At 42.3% G+C, this 23,140-nt stretch overlaps 1 protein-coding gene across 1 annotated transcript in view; it reads left to right on the forward strand.

Moving 5' to 3' along the window:
• The window catches only part of phldb1 (pleckstrin homology like domain family B member 1), an 88,937-nt gene that overhangs the window by 43,008 nt on the left and 22,789 nt on the right, over positions 1-23,140 (forward strand). Inside the window, exons 8-11 of the mRNA XM_022769295.1 lie at positions 15,471-15,794; positions 17,195-17,338; positions 17,495-17,632; positions 20,545-20,673. Of these exons, the coding sequence (XP_022625016.1) occupies positions 15,471-15,794; positions 17,195-17,338; positions 17,495-17,632; positions 20,545-20,673 (735 nt within the window). The remainder of the gene's footprint in view (positions 1-15,470; positions 15,795-17,194; positions 17,339-17,494; positions 17,633-20,544; positions 20,674-23,140) is intronic.

Here is a 23,140-nt window from a genome sequence, read left to right on the forward strand (position 1 = left end):
CACACACACACACAGACTCTGTTTAACCCTTAATGGTGAAACGGGCTGAGATAATTACTACGAGTCCCGTTAGAGAGCCAGTCAAGACAGTTTTATTTTAAAGACAGGCTGTCGATTCTGTTGATGTTTCTCATTTGATAGCAGCAGTTAGCATATTGACATTTTGTTAATGATCAGATGCTAGTGTGTGTGTGTGTGTGTGTGTGTGTGTGTGTGTGTGTGTGTGTGTGTGTGTTAGATTTGGCCCTCACCACAGATACAGAGTCTTTTTCCCCTTGAAATACTGTTACTCATTTTTTTTTCCCTCATTCTGACGTTGGGCTGAACAATTAATCAAAATATTATCAATATGGCCAAGTGCAATATTTTTATATTCTTTTTTTTAGTGGAAATCAAATGTTAAAAATGACCGTTCCAACTGAGAGCATGACTCATATCACAGTTCATTTTAGGCAGCAGAGAGTAAAACAAAGAGCTGGAAAAGTGTTGAGAAACTGATGTTTAAAACACACACTGTTGTGCTGTGTCTACACTTTCATGACAGCTGTTATTAAATTGTCTTTAAGCTTGATTAACGACAATCCAACTCGCACTGCAGTAGATACTCATTTGTCTGAGAATATCCATTGTTAATACCTGGAACACGTTTGAATTTTTCCACAAAATAACCCTTAAAGCTCCGTACTTTCCTCTTCTTCTGTGTTTTATTTTGAAGTGTTGATCCATAAGAAGATTTATTTGAGGTTTTAAGAACCAAAAACCATCTCAGTGTAGTTTTCCATCTCCTCTCTCAGGCTTCTCTCTGCAGCTCTAGTAACAACAGGTTGGTGAGCCAATCAGAAGAGAGGAGGCTCTGAGCCTCTCTTCTGATTGGCTGACTGTTTTCTGAGTGATCTAATAAAAAGCAGATTTTCAGGTTAAAAACACTCAGAGAAACCAAATCCTGCAAGGTTTGGATGGTGGGTCCAGGTGGGCGGGGCTTGGTGACTGCTTCGTTGTGACATCACAAAGTTCCAGAAGTCCTGACGGCTGGTTTTAAGGCTCAGTTTCTGAATACAGGCTGTGTGCATTTCTCTGTGGACTGAGGCTTTGATACTTTCACAGTATTAATATAGAAGCTAGACCTGATCTATAGTCACACTACACATGGACAGAGACCTTTACACTGGATGGGACCTTGAATGGGGGATTGTATTGAGTTACAGAAGCATGGCATGATGTCAGGACGTCTACTCTCTGGAATCTAAAATCAGACTGTAAAAGCTGCTTTTCTTTGCACATTTAAAGAATTAAGTTGTTCAGTGGTGTTTTTGTTAATTAACTGCTCAAATGTGAAACTTACTCCAGAGCACCCAACTGCTAAATTGCTGTGGTGTGTTAAAATGCCAGCTAACCAACAGGAATGTCATCAGCATTCAGAGAAGAGTTTCAGCCTCTGGTGGTGGTGTAGAGTCTTTTTTTATATTCAGCAGTAGTTTCTTGGTGTGAGATACAGTATAATACAGGACATTAGCATCTTTACTGCCCATATTAACTCTCACCCACCCCAGTCTGTCAAACCCAAGATCCTTTGTTCTCATTGTTATTAGCCACAACAACCTTTGGACTAGTACAACAGCAGGCACACAGAGAATAATATTTACATTAGATTTGTGCAAATAGCTCATGGCATGCAAGGTCAAGAGGACATGTATGTCAAGTAAATAATGCACACAAGGATAAGCAAGTTCTGTCGGAGTCTCAGAGGCAGATTCCTCAGCAGCCTGTGATGTTATTGTATTTTTTTCGAGCGCAGAAACTCGCAGCTCTTGGAGGAGGCAGGGCGTGGAGCTGCAGGGCCTGTAATTAGTCACAGTTGACTCACTGTCATGACAGATTTTTCTTGCCCCAGAGCGTCTGCATTTAAAAGCATTTCACACACAGCCTGCTACTCATTCACACAACTGATTACCAAAAAACAAAGTTATATGAACAGCGAGTGCGAAGAGTTTATTCGGGAACATTCAGAGCCTTATTGTGAAATCAACAGGAGTACACAGCTCAGAGGCAGCAGGAGGCTGCAGGCAGATACAGCTCCACTCCTACACTGCTGCACTGATTTATCAGCCTCCTGTTGGACTTTGGATGGGTTTAGCCTGTTGGTGATGTTTAAATGCAGTTTAATTATATTATATAAGGTAATAACTCATACCCCAATGAGTAGTGGAGAAATGCTGAATAATATTTATTTTAAATACAATTGCAAAAACGCCAAAAACGTTGTATAACAAGTTGCATTGTTGCGTGAAATGACACTAACAGGACATCTCTATAAAGTGTTGTACAAATACATGAATAATGTTGTAGAAAAAGATTTAATATCAAGAGAAATCGTAACCGATACTGAATTTTTGAGGCTGATACTGATATTGATATTTGGTAGATTCAAAATTGTGATAACGCTTCATTGGCCAATAGTATTTTTTTAAACATCAACACATGACAATCTTGATACAGATCCACGATACACACTAAGCTGCACAGTTTACACAGTAAAAACATTAAATGGAGACAGTTTTTGAATTATGTCAAACATATTTTGGCATCTCAGCTCTGCAGTTTCTTTTAAGTTATCAACTATTTACTGCTGTAAAACTATCTGTAATAAGTTAATCCAACAAGTAAAATCAGTTTTGAACAAATTAATATTTTGTGTTTATATTTATATTCAGTTTTTCCTCTGAACATTCATCCTGTTTGGCTGTTTAGCTGTTTTAATATGATATCGAGGCACATTTTCGTCATCTGCAAAGAGACGTAACACAGTGATGAAAAGGCTCTTTTTACTGGTTAACTAACTTTTAGATATGCTTCATGTTCAGCACAGTGTTGATGGGATAAACTTTGACTCTCCAGGGGTGTTGATGTTCAGTAGGTCGGTGTGATGCAGCTGTTTCTATAGAAAGTCTCCTGTTGTCTCTGGGTGACAGTGACGGTGTGTTTACAGGAAACTCCGGTTTAATGATGCACTGATAAAAAGTGACGGTGGTACGACGGTATGCAGATGCATCAGACTGAGCTCCTTCACATTTATCAGATATCACAGTTAGAGGAAGTCCTTCAAAGGGCTTTCCACTGATGACACATCATTATGCTTGTCATCGAGATAACTGATGATGTCATTGAGATAACTCTGATGATGTCATCAGTAAAATATTTGACAGAAAACCTGTTATACTGTAGGAGTGAGGAGTTTAAGCAGATTTGATGGACAGGGATAGTCTAGGGAGCAATTATATTGAGATGCATCATGGGAAATGTAGGATCCAGTGTATTTGGAGCTTGACCCTTAAATCTGAAAGGATGCCCAATATATTATCATCTTGTGTTTCCTGAGTGTCGCACTTTGTTCGGTGTTTCACAGGAGACGTTTCCACTTTGACAAGAAATAAGGAACAGTTGGAAAAACTTTAAATACATGTATTTTTTTCTGATGATTTAAGAAAGAAAATGTTCACATTTATCAGTCTGAAATATTGGCATATGGTGAATGTGGTCAGTATCGGTTAAAAAGATCACAACCCACCCAAATCAGTTAAATGATCCGGGCGTCTAACGACAGGGAAAACTCCTTAAACAGCTTTTAATTCAGCTAAACGACGTTTTCCTTTGGAGCCTGGAGGTAAGCCCTCTCTCTCTCTAATGGCCGGTCTGCAGGGAAGACTGTTTCCCTGCGTCCGTCTGATCCAAGCTGTCCCGCCTGGCACTCCTCTCTCCACTTGGCCATCTGACTGACACTCTGTCTTGGCAAACACACTTGGCGCATGGAGCACGAGTCGCAGCGTGCGTCGTCTGTGGCAGACTCTGTCGGCTGAAGATGACCTCATCTTTCCTGTGACATACACCGTTGTTCTTAACGAGCGGCCACCTCAGACCTGTGTGTGTGTGCGCTCTTACTTTGAAGGAGCATTGAGAGAGTCTGTCTGTTGTGCATCATAAAGGGACCAGGACGGTGTTTCCTGATTGATTTCCTCTTGAATTAGCCGACTTGACTTGACAGTGTGACGGCGGGGAGGGGGCTGAGTCCTGTGGAGAAGGAGATCTGTTGTTGTTGCTGCTGCAGGCTGGTAAAGGTTACAGATTGCTCAGTGCATCTTTAATAAAGACCTACTTAAGCCTCTTTCTCAGAAGTACATCTTGGAACTTCCCCTCAAATATCAGGAATCAGGCTCCAGTTGTGAATATTTTCCCTCAGGCAGGAGATTTGATTTAGTGGAAATTGAAAAGGAAGTTCAAGTCTGGCATTTATCATCATCTCACGGCCACGCACCGATCTGCCCTGCCCCCTGTACCTTTCCTTTGTGTCTGCTCCGCTCTGTCGTTCTCTAGCGTCTCCGGTTAACCCTCAACACTGTGTGCAGCTTCTGGATTCCACAAAACAGTTTCCCTTTTATTTTGGAGGGTTCAGCAATTTCAGTTACATGGTTCCTTTCTCCGGTCACTCCTCGTTTGTCATTAGGGGAAAAACGTTAGGAAAGCACATATAAAGTGTAAGTATAAAGTTTTGGTATTACAGTAGATGTTATTTAAGTCATCACCATTTCTTTTGCAACGTCGACAACTTATAATCAACAGACAAAGAACTTGGACTGACACGGGACATGTGGAAAAGTCTTTCCTGCGTGGTCGGCATCTTTGCTACTGTCCGGGAGGATTAGCGGACCAAATATACCCTCGCACTCGAACAGAACACCACACAGCATCTTGTAGAACACTTCCAAATATATCCGGCCACTGCGGGACACCAAACCTGCCCACCTAGGCATCCAAATATATCCTGCACCTACACTGATGCAGAGCGCTGCACAAACCCACTGACCGGCACGTGTTAACTTTATTCTCTAATTTACAGTAGAAGAAGAAGAAGAAGCGTTAAATATTTTAGACTCCTGGACCGACCTGCTCATCCGCATGTTTGTGTTGAAATCATCAGTGTGGTGTCGAGAGGCGGATCACTGGGACTTTGAATGTTTCGGGTTGAAAACTGAACAGAAAAAAGAGAGAGAGACAGGCGGGGGCAGATAAGACAGTCGAGTGGACTCTGTGGCTCTTTATCTGGGACAGCAATAAATCTGTTTCTCTGCGCGTCCAAAGGAAAGCTGCAGTAATCCAGTCTTGAGACAGCACCAACAAATATGCCACGTGTGGATTTTCTCTATTGAAAACAAGCGTCAGATGAGGGCGCAGCGAGTCACTTGATGCAGTGTTGTTTTTATTCTTTCTGTTCTGCTGCTTTTTAATGAATCCGCAGTATTTAAATGATGTTGCAGACGTCTTCTCTCAGTTGTTTGAGGCGTTGTGTGCAAACTTTCTTGCTAATGTGTCATATTTAAAAAAAAAAAAAAAAATATATATATATATAATATATATATATATATATAAACATTTAACTGCAGCAGTGCTTCCTGCAGTTTTACGTCCTCGCCACTAGAGGGGGTCATTTAACTGTTCAGTACTACAGTGCAGTCACACATGTAATTCATAGACCAACTTTCACCTCTTTTAAGCTGTTTATAAATTGATTGAGCTCAGACATGATTAAGACCCAAAATGTTCAATATTAAATAAGTAGATGATAAANTATATATATATATATATATATATATAAACATTTAACTGCAGCAGTGCTTCCTGCAGTTTTACGTCCTCGCCACTAGAGGGGGTCATTTAACTGTTCAGTACTACAGTGCAGTCACACATGTAATTCATAGACCAACTTTCACCTCCTTTAAGCTGTTTATAAATTGATTGAGCTCAGACATGATTAAGACCCAAAATGTTCAATATTAAATAAGTAGATGATAAATAAGATTATGTGAAATTAATAATCACATGAATAGATAATGAAATAATCCAATAAATCTTGGCAGTCGGCTGCATAACTGACTGAGTCTCATTATGTATAAAATGAGAAAATGTGCAACAATAATGTTTTGAAACATTAAAAAAAATTCAATTTCATAGTAAAGATATGTATTCTGTCTGAATGTATTATTATGATTATTTATTTATTTAATGTTGAAGAGTTTGGGGCTCCATCAGAAAAGCAGAGTTGTGATTATAATCAGTGTAAAGTGCGAAAACATAAAATTAGAGGTTATTTAATATCTATCATGATGCCAAAACTTTATTTTTATACTGTGTATGTGCTGGTCTGTTTTTAATCAAGTGTGTATTTATGATTTTAGGACTGCAAACTAAGAAAATTATTATTTTTATCATCAATTTTCTTGATTAATTATCGCTTTGTGTCGCTTCCTTATTATTGCTGTTCAGGTGAAATTAAAACTCCAACCTTAACTGTTATCAGGGAAGCTAACACCTTAGTGTCACACTGACTCATGGAAACCTTTGATACCATTAAACTGGATACAACTGTCTGCAGGTCTCTGAAGTTTTATAGTGAACATTTGCTGCTTTACTAAACGGCCAAGAGAGAAATAATTACAAGAACTTCGACTGTGATAAACTCTGCTTCAGACTCTTTTAAGTCACGTCTCCTCCCTGTTATCTCCACCCAGGCGTTTGTTGTACGAAGCATCTGAAACTGAAACCGTCACTGTTTGCCTGGATTAAATTTATCAGCCTATTTCCAGTAAGCAGCAGACAGTTCATACAGTATAAAGTTCTTCTTGGTATATGAAGTTAGCCCTTTTCTTAGAACCAGCCAGCAAGCCACCTCCCACTCGAGGAAGTCCCTGACACATGTTGATCTCTAGCTCCGCCCCCGTTCCCACAGATTCCCCACCACCTCTCACAAGACTTGGGCAGGGGGAGCCAAGGTAGGGAGGAGGGGGGGTGGGGGGGGTGGGGGTGGCAGGCTGCTCTCCATCCGTCCCAAAGTAGCACAGCCAGTTGTGAAATCACTTTGCAGTGCAGCAGGAGCCGTATGGAGGCACAGCTCTGAGGAGCAACATCTTCAGTCCTGTTACAGAGCTGCAGTGTCTGGACCCTGTGTGTGTGTGTGTGGTTGTGTGTGTGTGTGTGGTTGTGTGTGTCATGGACCGGTATCGTGTGCTGGGGGGCAGCGGGACTGTACCGGGGCCGAGCCGTGGTCAGAGCAGGGAGCAGGCCGTGGTGTACATGCTCGCTCTGGCTAAAGAGAAGCCGGTCTTTCTCAACGGCGTGGCGGCGCTCATGAAGGTAACTGATGCCGCTGCTAATATTAACGAAGCTCTGCTCTGTCTGGATTTTAAATAGACGGTGGATGTTCCTGCGTTGGGCTCTTTGGTTTTGATGTGGATAATATGTGCACTGTTCAGGGCCTGTTGATGACGCGTGATGCTGTGTGGTTACGAGCTCAAGGGGAGCTTTCAGGCCCTCACGCTGCTTTCGGTGGGATTTTATGAGCTGAGCTTTAAAAATATGTTACATGCACTCACACTGTGGTCGCTGACATGATATAACATGTACTGAGGGGAAACTTCTGCTCTGTAGTAAACCTGAGAGGCAGGTATTCAGTAGCTGCTCTCAAAAGAGACACAACAAAGAGTCTCTTAGTAAATAAAGAACAAAACATGAATAAATGTAAAACTGTTTTCAGGAACAGTTAGCATGTTGAGGATGTAAAGATTCTTTGTTAAACATGCAGGAGAGGAAGGATCTGGTCTCAGCTGATGTTTTTGAGTTGAAGCTGTTGAGATTTTGTGCAAAATTTGAGTAATTCTACATAACCCCAACCCTGAACCCAGAATTGGAAAACTCTTTTAAAACTGAAAAACCTTCTGAAACAGGAATAAGTTTATCAGATGTGAAGGAAAAGTTCAGCACTGATTCACTTTCTTGACTGGAGTTAGCTTGGAGTTCCCCCTTGGGGCTCCCAAGGTGAAAAGGGGCCCCTGATGGCCCCTCATATTGGTACATTTTGCAATGACAACTATAAACCCTCTTAAATCTCCCATAAAGACTCTATACATAGAGTGCACTGCTGTAGTTAGCATCTACTGATAGCCTGCATGTGAGGTGTTTAGGGGACATCTGTAAATTGTAGCATTTGCTAGTCTAGGTCTGTGTCTAGGATCGCCGTTGCTCTCATGTCTTTGTGTTAAGCTGAAGCTATTAGCGCTAACACCAGAGGCATAGCGAAGATGGGAAACAGCTAGCTAGCCTGACTCTGTCCCATGGCAACAAAATCCACCTTCCAGCATCGTTAAATTACCTTTGACTAAAGCTAGGCTAGCTGTTTCCCTCTGTTTCCAGTCTTTATGCTAAGCTAAGCTAACCGGCTGCTGGCTGTGGCTTCATTTTTCATGCACATACAAGAGCCGCATCAATCCACGTCTCAAACAAATGAATGAGCGGACACATTGATCCAGTGGGAACATGTAATAAAGTGTCAGAGTGATTTATCATGCAGCTCGAATACTGTCCAAAGACTAAGCTTATTGCAGAGACGGGTGAAGAGGTCACCAGGTCACGCTGTGGGGCTGACTTGACTAATTTAGTAGACGGACACGGAGCAGAAGAGTATGTGGAAACTGACTTGGAAAATAGTGCTGTGAAATTCAGAGTCATTTTTCACCAAATATCATATTCACTGTGTTACTGTATTTCCACTGCGGTTTTTCATGATTGTTTAGTCTGTAAGTTCAGAAAGACTACCTCAGTGTGCCAGAGTCCAACTAGACTCATGTCTTCATATTGTTTATTTCGTCGGACCAACAATAAAACTCAAACAATTTAGATTGATACTGATTTTAAAGGTAAAAATGCTCCAGATTGAGAAAATGTTTGGGATTTATTTCTACACTAGTGGCATGTCTCTATTTCAGTTCGTCACTTTGGTCCAGACAGAAATATTTCAACATGTATTAACATTTACGGTCCCCCAGAGGATGATGAACCCTAATGACTTTGTTGACCCTCTGATTGAAACATGAAGGTGACGTTTGAGCTTTTGAGTGAAATGTCTCATAGTATTGCATTGTAATTCGCATTGAACTCTTTGGAAACCAGGCTGCTGTAGCTCCTGGCAGCTGTGTGCTTGGTACTGCTGTTTACTTTGGCTGGCATGCTCAGTATAAATCTCCTCTGGCTAAACAGTCTCACATGGATATTCAGTGCAGTGGTTCACTACTGTACCAACCACATGTTGTTGACTTTTATTTCATCTCATAGTTTCTTGTTCACAGCAAATTATTTAACTTTACAGAAGCTGATTGAACTGGCTGCTCATCTTTGAGACTCTTGTCTTATCTCCGTCCCATCTCAGTAATGGAGCCACAATCCTGTTTATTATCCCCAGCAGTGTTTGGAGGATGTAAAAATGAGACTCCCATCTAGGCTTTAATCAGTGTATTTCGTCTTTGATGTTCTCATCTCTGCGCTCAAAGTGTTTGACGTGATAAACTGGAGCCTTGGTCTTCACTTTGAGAGATGCCTCCGGGGCTTGGATCCCACTTGAAGAGGAGGCTTCAGCGGTTTAAATGCCAGCCGCCCCCACCGGGAGCAACAACTCCGTAATTTCATCTCGAGATCGGTGCCAGCGACGCCAACATGAAGGACCACCAAGCTTATTATCCAGTGAGGTTGGAGAGCCTGCGTGTCCCGTTCCCTCTGCCTGGCTTTGATGCTTACGAGTTCCTCAAGGGAGGGGAAAAAAAGAAAAGAATAAAAAAGCAGGAAAATAAAATAGAAATATTATGTTTCTTGTTAGGATCATCTGTTTGTTCCTCCTCTGGGACCTGAACATGATGAAGCCTCCGAGGATCAGAGTCTGATGGTGAATGGGGTTTGTTTTAGAGACGCTGAGTGTGAATCTTCCCCTCCGCCTGCAGATGTGTGTGGAGATGAAGGCTTTGTTCAACCTTTACTCTTGAAACGCTATGCACATGAGATTTCTGTTTACACCTGCGACATAGGTGAACGCGGCAAAGAAAAATACAGCTGTACGGTTAAAAAGTAACCGCTCTGATCAAAGGTGCACAGACAGGGAACGTCCCCCGGGGAGGAGGAGGAGGAGGGAGAGACATTAAAGGGCTCTCAGGGGAGAGAGGGAGACGCAAGGAAGAGATGCTGACTGCTGGGAGGATGAAAACACGCAGAGAGTAAAGTGACTAAATGAGCGAAAACCGACAGAGTGAGATGTAGGATGTCACATTAGAAAAACTGTCTGAGCTCTATAGGAGCATGAACTCACGGGATTATTCCAAACCGCTGCACGTTCAACGTCGGAAATGTTTTGTTGCGTTTAACAAAACAACAACTTTGCACCCATTAAAGTCCTACAAAGAGGAGGCTGAACCGTCGACTTATTGATACCGCAGAGTGAGTTTAAAGCAAAAAACTGTTTAAAAGATGAAAAATGCAGTTTAAAAGACCCTCGTTCTGCTGCTGGTCTGGTGTGAACACATGCTGATGGCGGCTGATATCAGCAAACTTTAGATAAACGTCATGAGTCATGATTACATTGTACAGATGGTTCTCAAACTACAGGTAGTTTTTCCAGGTCTTTATCGTGAGTTAAACCTCTGTCACGAAGCTTTGTATGTTTTTCTCTCTTCAAGGAAACGAAGACACATTCAGTGTGCAGTTATCCTGTAATTAACATGTGTGGATGTGGATGTTAAGACGACACAATTTTAGATTAAACTTTCTGAAACTGTCTTATAGGTTTCATCTTCGAGTGCATCACTTTTGGTTGGCCTTTTATTTATCAACAGATCAGTTGCATTAAACACTTGGAATATTAGTTTTTGTCACTATTAGTAAGTAAATAAAGTTTATTCAAATTCAGTTCATCAAAAGTTCAGTCAAAATGCAAAAACAGGGATATAAGAACGTATATAAGTGCTTACTACTGTTGCGGCGGACTTTCATATGTTGTTTTATTATTATGGACAATCCCTTTACTTTCCAATCTGGGGATGAATTAAATAATACAGCACATAGTCTCACTTTAACTTTGAGAAGTCGTCGTTCTGCTGTCATGTCACCTACCTAAAGATAGAGACGGAAAAGATTGAATTTCCACATGAAGAACAGTTTTTTTCATCCTCATTTCAAAGAAACATCATCATCAGCAGCTTCAGCCTCTGTGTCTCTTTATTGAACCCAGTCGTCATGAGAGCCACCCACCAGCTGAGACGTGGAGGACTGTGGGATGTGTGAACTCTGGGAAACAGGCGCTCCACAACCACATGGTTGTTTGGTTCATAAAAACTCATGTGTGTGGGATTTACACGAGCTGTTGCATCTCTAACAGTCTGCTGCTTCGATTTGGCAGCTTTGTTTTTCTCTCAGGAAGTTTATGAGAACAAAACTCTTGGTTCTGATTTTATCGCATTTTGTTAATTGTTAATTTGTTGTGTAATATTTTGGAAAACACAGAGTCGGATGGTTCTGTTTAAAGCTCTGTGTGTTCACAACACTGGCATTAGTGAAGAATGAGTGATGTTTACACCTGCGTTCATAGGTGGATATTAGACTACGGTGCTTCTCTGGGGATGTTCAGAAAACATGGCTGAACCGAGCCGTGTGTGTTTTTGTTTATCACATTGTCGGGTGGTTTCAGACTTGTGACTTGGCGAGGACACAGCAGGTCTCACAGAGGCAGATTTAACTGTTCACGGATCAGCTTTCACAAAAAACAGTGTGTTTGACTACAAGGTGCAATGAGGCAATGTAGGACCAGGAGCTGATGGTTTGACCTGGGCAGTATTTAGGTTTCAGACAGTATTGGCTGAATGACTGAATGTTGCCGTGGAGTTCACCTCCAAACCTCCTGGAGGATTTGTTGTGGTGGTGATAGTGGTGTCAGGGGTTTGTGGGTGTTACTCGCTTTCAAAGGCCAGTATTTGTTCATGTGCCTCTTGGCCAGGTTGGTTTGTTTTGAATGTGTTCCTCATCTCAAGGTTTCAGCTGTTTCTCCCCACAGTGTTCGTCATGAGAGTGAGTAAACCCACATTTTCATTCTTTTTATTTCTTGTCTTCTAGGTTAATGATCGTGAAAAGCCTCTCGTTAAAGGCTCAGGAAGTTGATTTAAAAGAAAGAAAAAGCTATTTGCTATATTTTGGGACGTAGGAACATGTTTCTCTAACACGCCTACAACTGCATCAGCTCATTGAACAATTGTGGAAATATCTGTTCTTCACGCCAGAAGCTCTTTGTTTCCAACTGGGACAAGCCATCTGGTTTAAAGGTTTGGATTAACACACTGACCCGTCGTACCACCGCGTTCCTTCGCAGCCAGCTCCGAGAGCCCTGAGGGGCCAGCTAATGATATCTACAGAGAGACCCGGAGGCTTATAAACAGCCACCCATCGTAAAAATTCCTCTGACGTTTAAAAGACCCACGTGAAGAAAACGCAGAAATTATGGGATTCGCGCTAATCTGTCAACGCGCAGCTGATCAGGAGCATAATTTGAGCACCGTTTGCGTATGTCAGCCGTCGAATGTGACGCTGCATCAAGTTGATTTATGTTGAGAGCAAACACATTTAATGCCGTGAGATCTGTCTGTGATCCCGCCGCTCATCCACCGCACAGGTTCGGTAGCCCGAAGGCCGTCTGGCAGTCACAACGATACCGCTGGCTTTCAGTCAGCTCTCCTGACAAAGACGAGACGGGCGTCAGAACGCTGAGTGGTCTAATCTGTGTGTACGTTCGAGCAGATGTTGAGTGGGAGGACTCGGGAGTAGTCGTAGACTTTGCCAGAAAACGTTTGAAGTTTTGCCTCTTTTTCTTGTGAATACGCCGCTCTGCTCTGCTCTACAGCCTAAAGGGGTGTTTTACTCCCACCCACTCACTTAAAAGCTAACTGGTCCCAGATTACAGGTTAAAACTATAGCTCCTAATCAGGCAGATGCTCCCTCAGTGGGAAACTGCAGTCTGAGGGAGCGGAGGCACCAGGGGAGGTTGTTTGTGGGTGAGAACAGTTTGTGTTGCCAAGTGTCTCCACACAACAAGACACAGACTGGACCTGAGCTCAATCACAAGAGCATGAAGTAACAAAGTGCTTCTTTAGCTCCGAAACCTTTATCCTTTGCTAACGACGAGCCACACATACATTTTTGTGGAGGTGTGTTTCTACTGAGTTATAGTTTGACTGCTGTAAGGTGAAGTTTAGATGCTGTTTGTGATACTTTTGGTTTGAATCGCCATTATAAGTGTGAACAGTCAGTGTCTTTTAAATTTGACAATTTTGAACCAGAAGAATTATTAAAATCGCAATATGGCCAAGTGTGACATCCAAATAGCAGGAGCTGCAATTTTGATGAAGATAAAATGTGTCACGACAGACCATAAATGTACCAGTGTGGTGCTGCAGAGACGCCTCAACCTACAAATCATGTTCTCCAGACGTGAGGGAACGTGTGTGTGTCTGGTACAAGACTGTAGCAAAAATCATATTGTCGTCATTTTTATATTTTTATCAGTTAAAGTGAAGTGCAAAAATGGCCATTGCCCCTAAAAATGTGACTCATATCGCAATTTTGACATCAGCCCTTACAATTACTACTTGGTATGTGACAAATAAAACCTTGTTTAGTGGCAGCATAGCACATTAGCATATACCTGAAATATAAAATACTGTAGTTGTGTGTTTATAAGAAAAAAACAAACAACTGAAACATAAAATACAACAATATATGGTTGGGATAATATCATATGTTGTGATATTTGGTCTGGACTGTATCAAGATAATAACGTTTGGATATCGCCTGAGTCTAAGTCGACCTAGCTTTCCTCGCAGCGTTCAGCAGCCTCTTCCTCAGCAGATGGGAAAAAGAAACTCCATCTGCTGAGGAAGACCATGAGCTGGAATCTGCAGGAAAGCTAGTAAGTGTACCTTGAGTCGTTAACATTAAGGATTACTCCCTATTTCACTTTAATATTGCTACAAATGCTAATTTTCCCACTTTTTAAATATCACTGTTGGACTCTGATCCTGGACTACAGGAGCCGGTTCTTCCTGAATCTGATGTCTGATGAGGATCTGCAGACCTCAGGGACGCTGAGTCCCAGTGGTTCAACAGCAGACAGCAGCTGACATTTAGAGTTCAGAGGTTACTCTGTTGGCCTGGTCTGCCTGGGGGGGCCCCCATAGGTGGGCTGACCCCTCATAGTGACAGCTGGACAACCAGTCAGAGAGTCTGACTCCCAGGCTGCACCCAGGAGAGAGCAGTGTGTGAACGGCTGCGTTGTTTCAGACGTGAGAAGAGTCCTGACAGACTTCGTGTCTGCTCTCACTGAAACTGAGGCTGGATGTTCAAATCCAATAAAGAACATCTCTCTGTGTAGCTGGCGTCCCGCGGCGCCGACCGTTCAGTTAAACGTTAACCGGTGAATCAGTGAGGAGGTGAAGTGGGTCACCGACCAGCACCAGAGTAATTTAGTGTCATTTTCAGAGTGTTATGATGAAATTCAGTGGAATTTATAATATTAGCTACCATTAGCTTCAGTGCAAACACATCAGCCGTAGTATTTAGGCACCACTTGGTCTACATTATGTTCTATATACCTCAACCTGATGTTCTAATGAGTCGCCACGCCTTAATCCACTTCAGAAGATCCNAGTCTGTGGTTCCAGTACAAGCTCAGTGTAGGTTTCCAATGAATGAAGCCTCAACCTGATGCTCTAATGAGTCGCCACGCCTTAATCCACTTCAGAAGATCCGCACGGACCACTCGGTAAAGTTGAGCTCTTTACTTCGACACACAAACAAAAAACAAAAAGGAAAACAGAACAATGTCCATTTCCAAAGTTATTAAACGAATAAAGAAAGAACAAACTGTGTGGCTCCGCTCTGACTCCCGGCCCCTCCCCTGGCAGAGGACTCAATAAAAGACAATGATCATACTCGCCTATTCCTTTATATTACTAATATAATTGTGTTGCATTACTGTAAATATGAACTGTAAATATCTTAAACTGTAAATACTGTAAATAATCCTTCAATTTCTTTTACCACTTACTGTATGTTTCTTTTATTTTGCATATGANCGCACGGACCACTCGGTAAAGTTGAGCTCTTTACTTCGACACACAAACAAAAAACAAAAAGAAAAACAGAACAATGTCCATTTCCAAAGTTATTAAACGAATAAAGAAAGAACAAGTGTGTGGCTCCGCTCTGCCTCCCGGCCCCTCCCCTGGCAGAGGACTCAATAAAAGACAATGATCATACTCGCCTATTCCTTTATATTACTAATATAATTGTGTTGCATTACTGTAAATATGAACTGTAAATATCTTAAACTGTAAATACTGTAAATAATCCTTCAATTTCTTTTACCACTTACTGTATATTTCTTTTATTTTGCATTTGAAAGTTAAACATTTAGGCTTCAACACTCAGGTTTTAATCCAGTATAGGTTCATGTATGTGGAAGAGTCTTGTGATGAGCCACGTTTAAAAAGGGAGGATACTCCCACCTGTCCCACTCAGACCTGACGTCCTGGTTTCATTGTGTTTGTGTTTTGCCACAGGAGAGACAGCGACTAGAGACCATCCTGAACCTCTGCGCTGAATACAACAAAGGAGAGAGCCCCGGTCTGGACCCTCTGGGCTCGGCGAGGACGGGTTTCCCCGGGGGGCTGGCAGACGGCTCTGGGCGCAGACCGTCCATGGAGAACGTCCTGGGAGGGACGCCGTCCTCGGCAACGCTCCGCCTGGCGCAGAGGCTGAGGGAGAGCGACGATGAGAACCTGAAGGAGGAGTGTAGTAGTACGGAGAGCACTCATCAGGAGGTGAGGACATCTCCTGCTCTCAGCACAGCATCAGCACTGCACAATGGAGACAGACAGGTCAGAGTGAATGCATGTCCTCCATCAAAAGACGCTCTCTCTCTCTGCATGCCGCCGTGGAACCAGCATGTGCAAGTAATGCGCTCGGCTCTTTCTAAACCAGTGGTTCTTAAAGTGACGTCTGCGGATCCGAGAGAGGAATCAGAGGGATCCTGAGGAAGGGGAAAGTTTAAAACTAGGAGAAACATATCAGAAAGTGTCTGTTCATATCAAGCCAAGTTTAAACTGTCGCCATATTTTGCTCTTTCAAGTCATGAAAAACAAAAGCAAGTACACATCGTCTCCTTCCATCAGCTGATTTCACGCATTTGTATACTTGTTATTCATTTAACAGAAGCAGCAAAATGACTACAAAATACTGCCAGCATATTAACATGTTACTAAATTACAGTATCCATTGTACAAGTGTCATAGAAGAGTGGATCATAGTGATCTTTTACTGTTGTAAAAAAGAAAAAATAGTAAAAGGAAGAGTTCAGAGTCTGATCAGACTGAGAACCTGCACCCGATGACTGAAACACCCGGTGTAAACTGTTATAAAGCACATTTACACGCCGAACAAGAGGTTTCTTTATGAATCTGCTCCTTACATAAAACCCTGTCAGACTGGGGGGATGTTTGGAGAAATTAGTGTCACAGATTCATGGAAGTGTAGGTTTGGTTTTTATCAAGTAGAATATTGTCTCACGTGGATGCGTATGACGTGAGCGTCATGCATGTTATGTAAGGTTGAACTACATATGTCCCACACATCAGTGACCCTGCATGACCAGAAAACAAACCCAGAAGCGTTGTGGTGAAGAATTTAGTGAACAACGTGTTTAATTGTACAATAACGTCTGTAGATTAAGATTAAGATGCACGACTGATAAAATGTTGATATTTCTTGCATTCGTGAGGGAAAGTCTGCAAATGAAAACATTAACTTCACAAACCTACACTCAGCTACTTCCTGCACCTCCCTCTCTTTTTTTTTTAATTCTCATTTATTGGCTTTTTTGGGCTTTAATTACAATTTACTGTGTCACCTGCATGAACCTCATTAATCAATCACCTCCATTTATCCTCAGTTTCTTCTGTTCTGTTGTTACATATAACCTGCCATTAGACCATATACCGTGTAATTATTATTATTTTTTTTGTTTGTTTTCAAATCCACTGAAATGACATTTAGACCAGAAACCTCAGTGATCATAAAATAAAAAAGCAAATTAATGGAAATTTGTGTGTAAATAGATGAAGTTGGCTCAGTGCAACAAGGATAAAGTTCAGGCCTTTACTTTAGACGCTGTACAACGGGCTGATGAAATATCTCACAGGTAATGGAGAGGTGTGTCCTTCCCTTCCCCCCTGACTTCACTTCCTTTCTTGAAAGCCTGATCTCCCCTGTTCCCTCCCCCACGCAGCACGAGGACTCCAGCTCAGGCAGCGCAGGTCGTCTGGAGCTGGGCTACCTGGTGGACGAGCGGGTTCGTGTTCTGGCTCGGATCGACGAGCTCAAAACTCGACTGACTGAGCTGGAGCAGCAGCTCCAGGAGTCCAAACAAGAGGTAGGATACAGGAAGTGGAGGCTGGTGGAATATCATTTGATTTATTCTGAAACCAGTCCAGACTCGGGTCAACACAGTTGACAGTATTTTAACCGTGTGGTTATGTGCGTCTGTGGAGGACTGGAGCTCAGGCTGCTTTTTGTTGTGCTCTTCCAGGCGGAGATGGAGCGTGCCTTGCTGCAGGGCGAGAGGCAGGCGGAGCTCGACCAGATGGAGGCTGAGACGGACATCATCACTCAGCTGCAGCACAAGCTGGACGAGCTGGAGAGCGCCATCCAGAGGGAAAAAGACAAGGTAGAGAGAGCGTTTGAAATGTTTTGTGTAGGATTCAGGTATTTGCTGAGGTTTTTGTAACATTATCTGACACTTAGAAATCACACACACTCACTGCCTGTGTTTTTTTTTTTTTTTACAATCTTCTAAACATTCTGGTCTCTTACATCCTCTACATGTTCTTCCCTACATAAGTCAGTTTCCTGTTTGTTTCCTGCAGAGTTGAATTTACTGCACAGATGATTAGAGAATTTGAGGAAATAAAGGACTGGATTTACCTCCTCGGGTGTTTTTTCTCTCTCTCTCTCTCTCTCTCTCGCATGTTTTCCACTTAGTGTTTTGTCAGTTCTCACCTGTTTCCTCCTCAGCTCGACTCCTCCTCGCTAACTAACTGACATCCATTAACCTCTAATCCTCTCTCTGCCTCCTCAGCACTTCAAGTCACTGAATCTGATCCACTTCGCTCCCCTCCTTCTTCTTCTTCTTCTTCTTCTTCACTGTCTGCATGACAGACCCGCCTGTAGGCCAGGACAACTGCCCTCCAGTGGCTGTGTGGGATCTGTAGTCTTTGGTTCTGTAGTGCACGGGTTCTTGCAAGAGACGTATAAATGAAGGTGTTCCAGTAGCTGTAGCATGTCCTCTGTAGCGGGTTAAAGGAGTTCCTTTTTTTTTCTTTTACCTACATCCAACACTTAACACTCGCAGGAATGACAGGACGTGTAGAGAAAACACATTTACCTGCTTAGTGTCTTGAGTTTTTGTTGTGAAATTGTTAAAATCAGCTCTTGTAAAGGTTTAAAGTTTTTGTCTGCAGCAAAAAGTGAACCAGGAATAATTGCTTTGGGTCAGATGTCCCTGTGTTTCCTGCCCGATTACACTGTAAACCTGTCTTTGAATTTTGTGCCTCATTATGACCAAGAAAATGTCAGTTTATGTGGAAGTCCTTCTCAGGAAACTGGATCTGCATTGGCTTGAAAATGTTGGTAAAAATTAGCAGATAAATATAAACTGAACAAAAATATAAATGCAACACACAGAAAAAAAAAACTGGAGGGTCACGTCACGCCTCCTGGTGTGCAGGCCTCAGGACCCTATTACGTTTTGTTTGGCAATGTCGTGAACGCAACCTGACGTCATGTCACCTGCTGCGGGTTGGATTATTTACAACTCAAGTGGCTGAAAACTGTTAAGAATGTAAGTTACATTATCCTTTTAAATGTACGTAAGTCAGCGTTGGCTGATAACTGTGGTAGTTTTTATTAGGTTTATAGATTAACGTGTTCTTTCCAACGTGTTTTAAACTGTCGAATCATCAGTTGGCAGGTTTGGTTCAGTTGCTTGCTAGCTCGGTTTGTCTGTAGCTAAAGCTTAAGGGTTTGGGATTCAACACTGGCGGAGCAAAGGTTTCAAGTGTCTGGTGGCTCATTGCTAAGAGTTGGATAATAATAAACGTGAAGCCGGGGTCAGTACGGAAATAAATGGGAGCCCGACTGTATGTTAGTCAAACGCCGGCTAAATATGCGCTAACGGCTGTTTTTACTTTTTAGCATCTTCAAAGCTAGCTAGCGTCACTTAGGTGAAGTGTTTGTAACGGTTGCTTGCAGCGGGTGTGATGTCACTTCCTGTTACTAGTAATGGGGCTTAAGTGTGATAAACTGATAAGACCCAACGGCAGTAAATAATCTTAGTAAATTCAACTTTTAATCGAACATTTAGCTGTAAAGTTCAGTCAGTAGACTACGTTTTAGTTATTTGTGTCCAGGCAGCAATGGTTAATATAATTAATAAGATGATGATAATAATGATCAATTTCATTTACTATATAATAATCACAAATCGATAGCAAGAACTTTGTCACGATCAAGTTTTAGAGTGGCCTTTTATTGTGACCGGCCCAAGGTACACCTGTGCAATAATCCACATCTGGATATGCCACACCTGTCAGGTGGATGGATGATCTCGGCAAAGGGGAGTTGCTCATTGACACATTAGTGAACAAATTTAAGAGAAATCATCCAACTGTGTGTAGAAAAAATCTTAGATCTTTAATTTCAACTCATTAAAAATGGGACTAAAGGTAAAAGTGTTGCATTTATATTTTTGTTCAGTTTATAAGTCCTTAATTAAACAGTGGCTCTACAACTGACAAATAATTTTTTGGGCATTATGTTATAAAAGAGACATCACTGGTGTCTCTTTTAACTGCTCCAAGCTTCCTCTCAGCTCCGAACAGAAACAACAGAGAAGTGAGTCTCCTGTTTATGCTGTCAGTCCTCGAGGACCTGTCTGCCTTCCCACATCAAAACACAGAGGGTCTAAGGTGAAACTGTAAAGCCACCTTTGTTCCAGAAACAACAAAGTTAGTAGTTATTGATTCCTGAGTTTGAAACTAGAGCAGCACCCAGGAGAGATGCTGCTTCTGTATTTTAACTGGAGAGCTACTGTACTCTAACTGAGACAGTGTCACTACTGTCACGTTATTGCTCAGCTGTGACTTTATAAATGATCTGGGGCCGTTAAATTTCAAGTAAATTATGAGGCAATTTTCTCAAAGTTTATTGAAGTTCTACCTGTTGGAGATTATGTCGGTTCTCTGAGGATTTTAAACCTTCAGTGACAAAATGAATGGTTCATTTTAGCAAGTTCTAGGTTCGTTCTCATTTGATTTATGGATTATAAATAAGACTGGAACCAAAAAATGTCTCCTGTTACCCATGAGCACCCATTCATCATTTCATCCCAAAGGTTTAGTACCTACTTCCTGTGCTCTGCCAAGCTCTGAAAATCAATCACGACGTGTCTGTTGCTAACACCTCGCAGCTTTTTTTTTATTTGCATGGCGTGGATTTTGAGAAGTGTGTTTCTCTCTCTCTCTCTCTTTCTCTCCCCTCACCCATCCATCCTATGTTTGGGTGTGTGTCATGTCTTTCTAGGAGAGGGCTAATGTTGAGGCCGAGCGCCGGGCCCTGCAGAGCCTCCAGGAGGGCTACGCTGAGCTGAAGAACCAGCTTCATAACTGTCCCGAGTCCCTGCGAGAACAGTTGCAGGAACAGCTCAAAAGGGTGGGTCGTCAATCGAGCAGAAGCACCTAGACCACCACCCCCTCACCTACAGACTCTAGTTTGCATTAGCCTTCCCCTGAAGCACCAACCCAGTTCCTCCTGACCTGCAGCCACAGAGTTACCTTCTTTCTAGTCTCGCTTATTTATTTATTTATTTATTTATTTGGATCCCCATTAGCCGCTACCAAGGTAGCAACTACTCTTCCTGGAGTCCACTCAAGTGAACATAAGAGGGAACAAGAAAATGACGAAAGATACGAACAACAGTAAAACTACTAATAAGGATAATAACAACAATGACAAGTAACCACTCTAAACAGTCAGTAAAACATTTGATACAGCCCAAAAACAGTAGAACCCCTAAAAACAGCACAGTGACTGGTGAAAATGTATTTATTATATCACTTATTGATATAAGTATTGATAGTGGAAAGACATACAGAAAACTTCTGTAGTTACTTCTCTCTGCCTGTGTTGGACAGTATGTGTGCCACCACTCGGCACACACAGTACCAGCACACATAGTGCTATTGTCACCTTTAACCCTTTGGCAGTGGTCTGCAACATGCACACACATGCACTGTGTGTATTTACGAGAATCCCCCTCAGTGCCCCTCACAGACGTGCAGGAATTCTCCCTCCTCCACGCCACACCTACACGCCACCAGAGCCTTCGCGTTGACACGGGGGCACACAAATGGCCCCCGGTCACTTCAGCTGTTAGTGATGCATTTTGGTTAAAAGTGTGGGTCATGTGACACGACCCTCGCTGCTGCTGTTGCCGCTGCTGCTGCTCCTGCTGCTGCTGCTGCTGCTGCTGCTGCTGCTGCTGCACTGCATGTGTGAATCTGATCTGCATCTCTTCTGCGATTTGTCGTGGCTCACATAATTTATATAACTCCTCACTAATCAATTAACATAGGCCCTGACTAGATCCATTCTCTGTCTGTCCTCGCTCTCATCCTGTGACTTCTCTATGTGGATTAATGCTGTTGTTTGGTTTAGAGTCAGACTGTGCATTTTGTTTATTACTTATCATGCAGGTAAACAAGAAAAAAAACAGTAGAATAATTAATGTAGACTGTGTTTATTTGTTTAAATATCTCATCAATTGTCAATTGATACTGTGTCAAGCTCCAGGTGAAGCAGGAGCCCTTTTTGGAATTAATTATTGTAAGTAACTAGTAAGGCTCACAATCCGAGAGGAATGAAGTTTGAGATCTGATTGTACTGAATTTTATGATGGACATGAGGGAGTTCCAGCTTCCATCAGAACAGCAGAAATACATCTCAAGATAGAGTCGATGAAAGTGTAAAAAATTTTTGCAATTTGTCCTCTGGTGTTTGACATTTTAAGACATTTTGTTTTGATCACTTGCAAAAATAAATCATTTTCACCCCAGACTGCATCAGTGAATTGACACTGGAGGCTGTTGGTTCACAAGTGCTACACAAGCCCTGTTCAAGACCTGATATTAACGTGTGTCTCAGGTGATCCGATAACAAGTGGACAGCTCTAAGTTCAGGTGTGAACGCACCCGAGAAGCACTGAGGACGCATTTGAGATCCGATCACTCAGACCACATTCAGAGGTGATCTGGACCACAACCTTTTAGCAGTGTGAACATGTATCGCTCCTGGGCCGCCTACTCTACTGACGTCCTCTGCCACCGTGTGATTAGTCCCAACACAGTTTATACTGAACTGAAAATATTTTACTATTTCAAATGGATAAAACCTTATTTCTGTAGAGCTGTGAGCAGCGCAATGATTCACTCACATACACACACACACACTGACAACAGACCCGTGGCTAAAAACAACCACACATACATGTTTACATATAGAGCAGGGAAGGGAGATCCGATCACATGTAGTCACTCGAGACGGATGATGTGATGCATTTTAAAGCCAGGCGTGAACTGATGTACTTAGAGCTGACCACTTGTGATCGGATCACTGAAGACACATGTTAACACCAGGTCTGAACCGGGCCACAGACCAACACTCATCACTCTGCTGACGACAGAACAGCTGTAAAACTTGAACCTGTCAGCAGCTACATAGAGAAGGACAGACAGAAGACCTCTGGAATACACAGTAGAATATGTATTTACATACTGTTTTTATATTATGTAGTGTTTTCAATGCAGATATGTTAATACATATGTTTTGTTAAGAATTTTTTCCATATAGTGTTTGGAGGATTGTTGATGTTTATTCTGTAGCAGCAGAGAAGAGTTATAGTGACGAAGCAAAGAATCAAATCAGATTTTTACCATAAATCTCTCGGTGTTAAATATGGTTTTTTCAGTGTATGTGACCGTCCCCTTCCTCCCGTACTCTACAGTACCACACACCAGTGGCTGTGCTGCAGTAGGAGCATGTTCTTCATGGCAGTCTGCTTGACTGAGCACGCTGTGCTTTTAGTTGTCCCCCACAAAATGAGCTACAGCCATGTTGGGAA

Source organism: Seriola dumerili, unplaced genomic scaffold, assembly GCF_002260705.1.
Source record: "Seriola dumerili isolate Sdu_G_001 unplaced genomic scaffold, Sdu_1.0 BDQW01002628.1, whole genome shotgun sequence".
NCBI classification, from domain to species: Eukaryota; Metazoa; Chordata; class Actinopteri; order Carangiformes; family Carangidae; genus Seriola; species Seriola dumerili.